Here is a 12,500-nt window from a genome sequence, read left to right as displayed (position 1 = left end):
CTGCAGCCCCTGCACATCAGTAGCTTTGGGGTTATTCCCAAGAAAGGTCAACCAGGCAAGTGGAGGCTTATAGTTGACTTGTCCTCCCCAGGAGGGGCTAGCGTTAATGATTTTTTTCTCAGACTTTGACAACAAATTGAACAATAATTATTTCAAACTTGAAGGCTTGCCAATGCCAACTCTGTCACATGAACTAGCGTTAATGATGCAATTGACCTTGAGCAATTTTCTTTACAATTTATTCACATGGATGACATCATCCGCATGGTTGCCAATTACTGTATGGCTGTGGTCCTTTCATGGCATTAAGTTCAACATGGAGGCGGCTTACCATAACATTCCCATCAACCCATCCACCGGTTTTTTCCTCTACTTGATGTTCCCTTTGGCTTGCGCTCTGCTCCTTTCATTTTCAACTCGGTAGCTTCCCTTTTGGGATGGATTATCATTCATAATTACAATGTTCCTGACTTAGCACGTCACCTAGATGATTTTATTTTAGCTGGTTCTTGCGCTTCACCCATTTGTTCCCAGTATTTGTCTACTGCGTAGGAGGTGTGCAAGGATCTGGGTCTGCCGCTCCATCTCAAAAAGTGGGAAGCCCGTCTACGTCGTTGGTTGTACTTGTCATTCATTAATTTTGGACTCTGTCACGCAAACAGCTCGTTGAGGGCTAGTCCTTACGACAGTTGACAAAATCCTGGGTGTCTCGGCGGCTGTCGGCGCTGGTGTAATAGGCAGCAGTTTCAGTCTTTGTTAGGTCATTTGCACATGCCACTAAGGATGTGTGGCTGGGCAGGACTTTCATCAGACACGTAATTGACCTGCTCAGTTGTTTCCGGTGGAGAGATCATCCAATCCGCCTGAATAAAGAGTTGAAGTTAGATTTGCAATGGTGGCATCAGTTTTCCGCTTTGTCCCCCACTGTGGATCTAGAAGTGGCCTCTGACACTGCGGGGACAGGGGGTTTTGGGGCGTACTACCAGACTCAGTGGTTTAACGGCGTGTGGACTAGTGAACAAGTCCCCCTCTTGATTGCTTACAATGAGCTGTTTCCTTTGGTTATTGCAGCAAGTGTTTGGGAGTTGGGATGGTTCCAGAAGCACATTCTCCTCCATTCTGACAATGAGGCTGTCATATCTATCCTCAATGCCAGGACGTCAAGGGTGCCCAAACGGATGCACTTAGTGCGACATTTTCTGCTGTGTGCTGCCTGTTTTCACTTTACTTTTGCTGCTTAGCACATCCCAGGAGTTCATAATTCTATTGCTGATGCACTGTCTCACTTTAATTGGCAGGAGTTCCCGCAGCTGACCCTGAGTACTCTGCCCTCTCCCACCCTTATTTCAGAGTGGCTCCTCTCCACCTTGACCTCTCCTCTCTCGAAATGCAATGCAGGACCTTCCTTACCCATGGTTTAGCGTCAACCTAAAGATCCTACACCACAGCACAGAACAAGTTTATTTAGCTTCTGTCAGCAACTTGGCAAACTACATTCTTCTGGTTCCCCCTGCCCTGCGGATGAATGGACACTGTGTCTGTTTGGCACATTCCTTGTTCACATCCATCAAGGTGTATTTATCAGCAGTAAGATCCTTGCACATCGAACAAGGCTTTCCAGATCCTTTGTCTGATTGTCATTGACTCCAGCGTGCGGTTTGAGGCATTAAGGGGGTTCAAGTTGCAGCCAGGAATGGCATTCCGGATCACGTCATTTAGAAGCTGGGATGTTGGACTAGCTATGCCTATCAACTGCTGTACATTCACTCACCTTCAGAGGCTTTGGCCAAGTTTTTGCCACACCTTGCATGACGGTTTTAGGTATGTTTATTTAGTTGCTTTTGGTGAGGTGTGGTGCCTGGTTTGTTTTTGGGAGTCTGGGGTTCCATGGTCTCTCTACCACTGTTCCTTGGGTACCACAGGCACCAGTTCTGGATTGGTGGTGAACTGTGGTAGGCTTACATGTGTCCCCCCTAGTTGTGTGTGGACATGCGCGTACATCATAGCTCTTTCAGGCACCTAAGCCCAAGCTCATCTTGCTGGCCAGCAGTGTTACAAACTAAAGCTATTGGGGGGCACCCTTTGCATGCTGCACAGGCGTTTACTTGCTCAACATTGCAGATCATTACAAATCTTTCAGCTGTGCTTTTTGGCTCATCTTTTTGCTCCCACCTACCTCTCCCTCTGGCAGGGATGGAATGGTAAGGGAGCTTCTCCAAATTAATATTGGAAATTTTGGTTTCCGATGTCGCTATCGGCATTTTCCGATTCCGATAGCTGCTTGTGTCTGACTCAAGAATTTCCGATTTGATTAGAATCATGGTATATCGGCACGCAATGTTTTTATAAATGAGTGGATTTAGTATAAGCGTACGGACCTTCGATCTCGCAGATCATAATCTTTGTGTGCACATATTTCTCCAATTTATGCTCCTGTTGTTTCTATTTTTAACTTCAACATCTCAACAACAACAAAAATGACTGAATATGACTCTAAATACCTTGGAAACCAAACTTAAAGGTGAAGCGCAAAACGTCCGTGGATTTACATGTACTTGCCAATTCTTTAACGTAATGTTTGATAAACGACTATGTTTGCCAGTTTAATACACCGTGAAACACATTTCGGTCATTTGCTGTCCGGCCGCATCCCAACATTAACCTTTGAATGTATCTTGATCAGTCAGCGTGCGACAAAACAACGGGCGTATTAACCCGTTTCGGCTGCACAGTTTTAATATTTTAGGGCTTTTAATATTGCAAAACATACTGTCGAGGTTTCGGAAAACAGCGAAAAATTCGTGATATTTGACATTTTAAAATTACCAGCTTGCGTGAACTGCTACTCGACTGAAAAAAACATGATGCCTGTCATGCGTTTGAAGCAATCGTGACATGTGTTCCCACAAATGGGTTTTCATTCAAAAATACAGCCTGCGAGCATTCGACCATTAAAAGTTTCTCACTCTTTAATATTCCATAAAGAATCAGAACAAAAACTTTTTGAACTTATCATTTTAGTTGATTTTGTATGGTATTAAAAAAGAATAACTGTTGGTTCTTCGATCAATATCGCTCTCGATGCAGGTGCGAGTCAATATTTTTCAAAGATAACTTTGAACATTTCAATGCAACTGGAATGACAAAAACAGTGCATAGATGATTTCAACGATCGCATTTTCCCTAAAGTGCCCAAAAGGTGCAGCGACCTTTTCATAGGAATTTACTTCTGCAGTCATGATAATGTGAGTTGTTGACAGATGTAACACAGGATTGTTTTTCAAACACTGATAAACACCTTCTACAGATTTTCAAACTCCATCAAACAGCAACGTTTCAAACATGTTTCAAACAATTTTAAACATGTTTTAAACACAAACGCCCTTGAAATGCTGACTAGTTAGTTAAGCATCCTTTTCACCTGGAGGGTAATTTCATATATTCCTAAATGGGGTCGTAGATCTTGCGTGACACAGACTTCAAGAAGCAGTTCATGTTTCAAAATTTCAAAAGTTGCAATTGAGTTTCCTATATGACTTCTGAACAATCCAAAATTTGACCTTCCGAAATTTGGAGAAGCCCCCTAAGTATTCTACTGACTGGTGGTGGACTGTGGTAGGCTTACCATGTCTCCCCCTTGTTGTGTGAGGACATGTGCGTCCATCATAACTCTTTCAGGTGCCTAACCCCTAGCTCATCTTGCCAATGAGTTTAAATAATACAGGGCTTGAAATTAATGAAAAAATCCATTGGCAATTTTACGATAAGATACAAAAATTTAGTCGCAAAATCATTGCTCTGCATTGTGTTCTCAGCGGTTTAGCAATACTTGTGTGTAAAGAAACCGCTGAAAATGGCGAATAATGGCAAAGGAATGGAGTTGTGCATGTAACATCAGAGCTAAGTTATGCTACAATTATGGTTTCTACCGATTGAAAGAAAATTCACAGTGAGAAACAAAATAATTTTGCTATTTCTTTATTTATTTTAGCAGAAGTAACAGCAACTAGTGGCAACTGCTATTACCCTTTTGCTTTGAAAGGGCGAAGGTGAAAACAAGTGCAAATTTGCGACTTCTCCAGATATTGTAGTCACAGATGCAACTGTATTGGTCGCAATTTCAAGCCCTGTATAATAATAGTTATTATTATTATTATTATTATTATTATTATTATCATTATTATAATTATGATTATGATTATTATTATTATTATTATTATTATTTATTATTGTGTTTGAGTTGAAAGTGATTTATGACTGGAAATAAGAAACAAGATTCACTCAAGTTATGAGAGATGATGATTATGATGATTATGTTGAACTTTATTTATAATAAGTATCAAGTCTTCTAGTGGTGGGGCAATAATTGGGCACACTGCATAATTATAGAAATCAAATCAAACATTGGTTTTTGTGAAGAGGGGAAAACCGGAGTACCCAGAGGAAAAGCTCTCGGAGCAGAATGGATAACCACCAAAGTCAATCCACATCTGACGCTGAGTCTGGGGATGAAACTGGGATGCATTTGTTGGAAGGCAAGTGCTCCCACCTATTTTCCAATTCCCTGCTCCCCACACTTCTACGGTTTGAAGTGACTTAGTCCAAGTTTTTAAAGAGGTGTACACTGGCCTAATCCATCTGATCACTACAGTATGTGCCAGATAAGGACAGCATACACTCTTCTTACTACTGGGGCCAGGAAAAATAAGGGTGGTGGGGGGAGGGTGTGGTGTTGATCACGCTTCATATAATAGCCTTTTCATATTTTGGAGACACTAATTTCCTTTCCCCCCCCCCCCTCCATTTTAAATTTCACTGTATACACATTGAAGAAAATACAATAATAGGAGGTTATTACAGCTAAACAGTTATACGTGCACACACACCGACTGAGACACTAAAATTGGTATTTCATGTTTGTCGCAAAATAAGGCAACCTTTTTGCCCAAACAAGAGTTGTGTGTATTACCGTAGTTTTACCTCTTTGAGAACTACTGCCATTCTGAATGTTGCAATGAGCACATGTTCCTTATGCTATTTAGGGGTTTCATTTAGAAGCGGGTCACTGGCAGTATACCGCTGTCTATGTTGTCAGAGATTTGCCTCTTACCGCTGGCTACGTACTCTGCCTTGATTTTCACTCAAACCCGTCTAAAAGGCAATCTTGAGTGACTGCCGCTTACATCGATTAGCCAAGGCATCTACTGTACCTCAAAAGGTATTGAGACCCCTCACTATTGTAGCTTTGTGACATTGCAGTCATGTAAGGGTCTGTCAAAAATGACATTAAAAAAGGCATAGGATTTTGCCCCAATGGTACCTGCTTGAAAATTAACCCCCATAAGAAACATTTGTTAGCTGACATTTCAAGCGTTAATAACTCTTTTGTGAGAGCAAATTGTAGATGTGGGTGGTCATGGAGAGAGACTGATTGATGCAATTCGTTGACGTAAAGGAACGAAACTGTCAGAATTAGCCCTTACCTACAACTATTTTATTTTAGAAATGGTGAGAAGTGGGAGCTTCAGTTGAAGGGCTCAGGAAGAACACCTTACTCCAGGTAAAGATATTCAGTGTAATACATTTGTAGTTGGCTAAATGGGCAAATTTTTGTTTTGTAGTTGAGCACAACTGTGTGAACTAGCAGGCTAGTTCACAGGCACCCCACTTTTAAGAATCTGAAAGAAGCAATTCAAACTGCCCAGAAATATGATTAAGAACCTCAACTGGCAGGAGGCAAGCAATTGGTTTCCGGTATATATTTATGAAGCGTGGTAGAGTTGAATCCGGGACAACCTGAAACAGAACAGGAGTTTAACCCGGGGCAACCACATGCAAGCCCAATGTTCTAGGTAAAGGTACACCTTATTTAACATTGGAATACCCTCTGGAGGGTATCTCCCAGGAAGCCAACAGAGTGCTCATTTCACCCCCCTCTATCCATTAGTGCTCCGTTTTAAGGGCATTTAAAGCTACCTGAAGTTACACAGAATGGAAAGAAGTCAAAGCAAGGATCACTAGGGATCAAACTCGGGATTTCTCGCACAGAAGGCTGCGCACTAACCAACTGCATTCCTTACTACCTAACCACTGGACCCTGCCACCTCCCTAGACTACATAGCAAATTCATACACATGTATGTCTTTTTTTGGTGAGAGGGGAAAGGCATACTACTCAGAGAGAAAAACCTGATCAACAAGGCTCAACATCTAAAAGAAAGGCCTTAGAAATAGTAGGAGCATTAGTTTTTAACCTAACGTTTGTCAAGAATCAGCAAACCTTAAACACTATAATTATACATTTGTGTTTTGCAAAGTCAACATTTGATGATCTGATTTACGTGAATCATGTACATGTACATTTACAGTGTAAGTCTGGTTGGTCTGACGTTTTTGTTGTTGTTGCTAAAAGTGGTGGTCAAGCTAGGTGTAATCCTGGGTTAATGTCATTTTATTTGCACCAGCTAGCACCTACTGTGCTCGGAGCAACTGATATTAAAACTGTGGTGCTGTGATGACAAATTACCAGAGATCTCTCAGATCTATCAAGGCACTGCATATGAACAAAAAGGGATTTTTTTTCTGCAACATTGTTAATTTTTCCTCATTTGGAAGATTATACTATTTGTATCATCAGAAACCCATAAGGGTTGAAACATGTAACACGCGTTCACAGCTTCCAAATATTCAGTGCGAACTGATTGGTTGAATGTTTCAGTGGTAAGTACCATATTTGGAAACCCCTCGCTCTTGTTGTTCCAAATATGGTACTTAGCAAATTGAATATTCAGGAGCCGTTACATGTTTCAACCGTTATGGGTTTCTGGTATCATTCAATAATACCAGAAGCTCATAATCTTGGAACAAAGCTGTGATTTTTTTATCGGAGCTGCACACGCGGGAAAATGCATGAGCTGTGTTACATCCAAAGAAGGAAATTCTTAAACTCAAAAATCAGTAGCTCTGAACCAGAGTTACATGTAAACGCTTCAAGGTCATGTGCTTCTAAGTACCTTGTACATGTATAACTAAACAGCCAAATCAGCATTTTGTGATAAAGGACCCCAATTCCAAATAGACACTAATAGACGCTCTTCCTCATCAAGGGGGGATCCAACTTTTGGCGTTCTTTATGCTGGAGCACGCTCTGCGAGTACATTGTTCAGAGAGCGCGCAAACGCCTGTACACACTGCGTTGTTTGAAGAAGTTAGGTGTGATGGAAGGGGATTTAGTTCTGTTGTACTCCAGCCTGATCCGTTCAGTGTTGGAGTATGCCTCCCCAGGTTGGGCAAATTTACCGGATTATCTTAGCCTCCTAATTGAGGGTGTGCAGAAAAATGCCTTAGAGATAATCTTTCCTGGGCTTCCCTACAGGGACGCACTTGTGCACTGTGGTCTTCGTACTCTCTCGGATCGGCGTGCCGCAGCATGCACTGAGTTTATCCAGAGAGTTCGGGACACCGGTGTCCTAGTGTTCCATGGATATAATCTACGTTCAGGCACCATCAGAGAGGATCTCGCCATGGCCTCTACTAACCGTCTCAACAAGTTTATTACAAAAAGATATTCCTAGTAAAATGTTTCATAATAATGTATATGATTAGTGCTTTGACCACTCTTGTAATTTAGCTGTTAAGCTACAAAAAGAGGAATTAAACTGATTATTATATTATTTTTCAATTATAAGTTTCTGTTTTTATCTTCTATGGCTTATTTGATAATATTTTGTCCTTTTAAACAAGTTATTTTCCAAGTGAGCCCACTAGATGAGCATCTTTGGACATTACTTTGCAAATAAAGATGTTTATATCATGAGATTTGTGGCCTTAAAAAAAAAAATATTGTGCCTTTCTATGGTGTTCAAATCATTATTTTGTGACATGAAGTAGTTTTTTTGTAGACATGGTGATGGTCGAGCTGTCCTAAGATCATCTGTGAGGGAATTTCTTGCCAGTGAAGTCATGTTCCATCTAGGTGTACCCACAAGTCGAGCTGCTGCAATTGTTGTGAGCAATGATCTTGTATGGAGAGATCAGTTTTACGATGGACATCCCATGCAAGAAAAAGGTGTGCAGTGCGGTGTTCTATTATTTCATGTTTTGGCTGGTGATTTTCAGTTTAGTACGAACGATAGAGCACTTTGGGAAAGTCGTGAACTATAATGATTGCAATCCACATATCTAAGCACATGTAATCTGGTAACAGCAATGAATGTATTTGTGCAAGAAATGATGCAATGGTTACTTGGCAATTTGTAAGGGAATAACTGAAAAACAGTTTACAGTTCCAGGCAGAAATCGAACCAACAAACTTCTATAGCTAAGTGACCACTTGACTTCATGTACATCACTTCTCACATGGGTACATTCAACAGCACTGCTATCATACTCTCTTATCTGATGTTGAATGATGTTCACATAGTTGAGCCCACAGTATTAGTTGGACACATTTCTAAGAACCTAGTTAAGCGAGCTACTAGTCATGAGAAGTTCTTGTAGCTCAATCGTTGGAGATTCCAACTGGTGTTATAGAGAAGGTAGTTATCTAATTAACGATTAGACCTGTAGCCCTTGCGGGCTACGGGTCAATAGCCCATGAGGTGAACGCACCCTTAATGTGCTTGTTGAAAGAGATGGTGTTTGTCACAGAGACCTTTTCACTTTGACAAGACAGTCTCCAGTTAATCTTTTGCTAACGGGCGCGGTTTTCTCAAACTACCGTACCTTGCGTGTTTAAAAAAACAAATGCAGAACGCGAAACTGGTTTTAATGCTCTTGTTTTCCACTCCCAGCTGCAGTTGTGCTGCGTTTGGCAAAATCTTGGTTCAGATTTGGATCGCTGGAAATCCTAACAAGCAATAATGAATACGGCAATCTCAAGTAAGCCTTTATATAATATTGCACTAATGCTAAGAGCAGTTAACTTTTCCTTACACACATACGCGGTGCTAATTACTCCATGTCGTCAAGGGAGAAGCCACCGTTTTCTTTCGTAGACTAATACCCCGTACACACTAGACCTTAACCATGTTTTGAAGATTTTTAATTAAACACGGTTTCAAAGTGTTTTCTTTTTAAATCACAAATACTGGTTTTGTCGACTACAAGATTAGCGCATTTTTTTTAACTCACCTGAATCTCATATAAAAACCAGTCCTACATTTTTCTGATACTGATGTTCTTTGTTCTAAAACCCATTTTAATTAAACATGTCTTGTTGGTGTGAATGGGTATACGTTTACAATATAATTAAATAAATAGGGAGTTTAAGAAACGAAGATGGCTACGGAAACCAAAAAGTTATTTTAAAATAAAACTTTGCGTTATCGATGTATTCATTGATTATTCCATCTTGTCCAGATTGTACAATATGTGCGAAGCCTAAAACTGGATTGGTAGGGACGGATTTTCAAGAAAGGGTATACAGAATGAAAGATTCTCTGTAGATTCACGTTGTTAAAAAAGTTAATTAACAATTATTCGCCGAAGGCGAGGTGAATATCGGTGAATAATTGTTTTAATATAATTACATCGGTGATTATTAGGAGTGCAGGGATGGCGCAGTGGGGAGAGCACTCGCTCCCATCAATGTGGCCCGGGTTCGATTCCCAGACTCGACGTCATATGTGGGTTGAGTTTGTTGGTTCTCTACTCTGCACCGAGAGGTTTTTCTCCGGGTGCTCCGGTTTTCCCCTCCCCTCAAAAACCAACATTTGATTTGATTTGCGTTAACTTCTTAATTTCAATTTACAGTGTCCCCGATTAGTGCTCTACGGCGCTAGAAGCTTAGACACTTAAATACAGTTCCTTTCTTTCTTTTTTTTTTCTTCGTCTGTCACCTCGACAAAACGACTTGCGGCCATTTTGAAAAACCGCTTAGATGATTATCGCGTAATAATCACCCCATCGGCAACCAATCAGCGCAGAGAATTTTCAATAATCACCTATGTAATTATACAACTTTGGTTATATTACGTTGTTGTCTTGCTGACCACTGCGTAGTAATGTACCAAAATGCGTGTCGCATGCTCACTGCACGACCCACATTTTCCCCATTCAACTTCCATGCAGCGTCTGTGAAACGGCGTTTTCACAAGTAGGTTTGTTTTTAGACTTGCCCTTCCCGCGAATTAGGTCAAAAAACAAAGGCAGTTCCGGTTCGGTGACCCTATGACGTCAGCTTAATTTCTTGTACTTGGTCATCGGGCTCCTGTGGGAGTCTCATTCGCGGGAAATTCAATTTAAAAATAAATCGGTGTCTGAAAACGCCGTTACACGAACACAGTAGAGTTGTAGGCTCCGGGTCATGGGTTCCTGTCTTTGCCGATGCCGTAGCCGTAGCCGTCGTCGTGCTCTTGAAATCCCTAATTTCTACATCCTTCGATACTTGTGCGGTAGGCACTAGCACAAGGTTGAAGAAAAATTAATTGTTTCTTGATATCAGGCGTGAAATGATTGTCCCCATAATCTCATTTGTTTGTTTTCTTGTTTGTTTTTTGTAATCCTGGGGCCCGTTTCTCGAAAGTCCCGAAAACTTTTCGGGTCCGAAAAGCCATTTGTGAAACTGCTAACCGCTAGTTTTGGAAAGCCGATCTTTTAACATGCCGTTAAGGTAAAAAAAAGCAAAAGGACTGTGAAGTTTGACGACTTAAATCCTCTCCGTTCTTAAGATGCAAAAGCCGGGAATTGTGACACCCGAAAGTGGCCCGTAAAGTTTCAAGACTTTCGAGAAACGGGCCCCTAGTAAGCTCTGTGCGCTGAAGGCGCGAACGCGGAGCACCATGGATAAGAGAATATGATTACCCATCGATGACGTCGTTTTACGACCATCCGGCGTCCGTCCTATTTTCAACTGTTCACGCAAGCCAATACCCGAAATGTCGCACTGCAGAAACCCCGCCTTTTTTGGCGGGAAATTGTATGGGCTGGAACACCGCGTTTTTGGCGGGAGGTTGAATGGCCAGCGTACTATAGTTGACACTTCGTTGTAGTAAAGCAAGAAAAATTTTTAAAGACAGGCAAAAAAAAGCCAAGTATTTTTTCATATGTCGTACGACGAGTAAAGAAGAGAAAGACAGACGAAAGAAAAACAATAAGCAGGCGACGAGTAACGTGAAAGAGAGCGACTGAGAACATTCGAAAGCAAGCGAAAATATGACAATGAGAGGAAGAGAGAGAGAGCAAGAAAGAGAACAAGTAAAGAGAGGAAATACAGTGACGAGCAGCGAAAGAAATAGCAAGCTTAAGCACGAGAAAACAGGTGGAATAATGGTGACGGGAAAGGTTGAAAAGAGCAAGAAAGAGCATGAAGAAATAGACTAATTTAGAGTTGCTGATGAGCGGGCCGGACTGGTCGTATGCCGGTAAGCAGACTGGTTATGAAGATATAAACAAAGACACAAATAAATAATGGAGGAGCTCCTCTTTCAGGCATGCCTAAATATATATGCTAGTTAATCATGGAGACAATTTCTGTAGGAGTAATAAGTGCGAGTTATCGTTTTGAAGATAGTGGGTTACGTTTGTTGGTTCTCTACTTTGAGAGGTTTTTTCCTGGGTACTCTGGTTTTCCCCTCTCCTCGAAAACCAACATTTGATCATTTGATTTGATTTGTTCTGATTTCAGTTAATTTGTAGTTTCCCCCCCCCCCCCCCCCAATTAGTAGAGCATTCTTACTCAGCTAAATAACCGATAAAAATGATCTTGTAGCACCATATAAGATAGTAACCCTTTCTCCTGTTTTTTTTTTATTTTTATTTTTAGGAAAGTCGTGGATTTTATTATGAAAGAACATTTTCCAGAAGTAGCGAAAGAGACCACAAAATATCTGGTGAGGATTTATTTGGTTTGAAGTATTATTATGAACGTAAGGTAAAAGTGATCCACGCACTTAGAGCGAGTTTCGAATGTCTTAAAACCAAAACCAAGTAATTACTTTGGCTTTGTTGTTGTTGTTGAAGAAGACAATCCAGTAAACGAATCAAAACTCGAAGTAATTACACGTAGCCGACGCAAAGCGCGGGAAAATGTGCACGCGCGAGCCATGATTGATTTTGCTTTCACTTCTGATTGGTTGTAAAAATGGCACGAGAACTTTGAACCAATCACTGAGTGAAGTAATGCAAAACCAATGCAATTCTTTGGTTACTTTCGACACTCAATTGAAAACGTCTCTAATTCAAGCAATTACCGCAATAGTCACTTATAGTAGAAACCTGAAAAATTCAGGCTGCTTCAAACGGTATTCGAACCCATGACCTCTGCGATTCTGGTGCAATACTCACCAACTGAGGTATGAAGCCACTCAGTTGAGAGCAAGTCAATTTGTCGGGCTCTTGTGTTCTCGTGAAGTGACTGATGAATGAGGTATTATTATTATTATTATTATTATTATTATTATTATTATTATTATTAGAGCGGTTTTCAATTTAGTGTCGAAAGTAATCAGCGAATTGCACTGGTCTTGCATTACTTCACTCAGTGATTGGTTCAAAGTTCTT

At 40.9% G+C, this 12,500-nt stretch overlaps 1 protein-coding gene across 3 annotated transcripts in view; it reads left to right on the top strand.

Moving 5' to 3' along the window:
- LOC138033809 (protein adenylyltransferase SelO-like) overlaps positions 1 to 12,500 on the top strand; it is a 33,712-nt gene that overhangs the window by 4,665 nt on the left and 16,547 nt on the right. For all 3 annotated transcript variants that reach the window (XM_068881648.1, XM_068881650.1, XM_068881649.1), the window contains exons 3-6: positions 5,504 to 5,560; positions 7,901 to 8,067; positions 8,792 to 8,879; positions 11,764 to 11,830. In XM_068881648.1, coding sequence (XP_068737749.1) covers positions 5,504 to 5,560; positions 7,901 to 8,067; positions 8,792 to 8,879; positions 11,764 to 11,830 — 379 coding nt within the window. The remainder of the gene's footprint in view (positions 1 to 5,503; positions 5,561 to 7,900; positions 8,068 to 8,791; positions 8,880 to 11,763; positions 11,831 to 12,500) is intronic.

The sequence above is a fragment of the Montipora capricornis genome, chromosome 14, assembly GCF_036669925.1.
Source record: "Montipora capricornis isolate CH-2021 chromosome 14, ASM3666992v2, whole genome shotgun sequence".
NCBI lineage: Eukaryota > Metazoa > Cnidaria > Anthozoa > Scleractinia > Acroporidae > Montipora > Montipora capricornis.
Note: the sequence above shows the minus strand (reverse complement) of the source record. Positions and strands in the feature narration are given on the sequence as shown.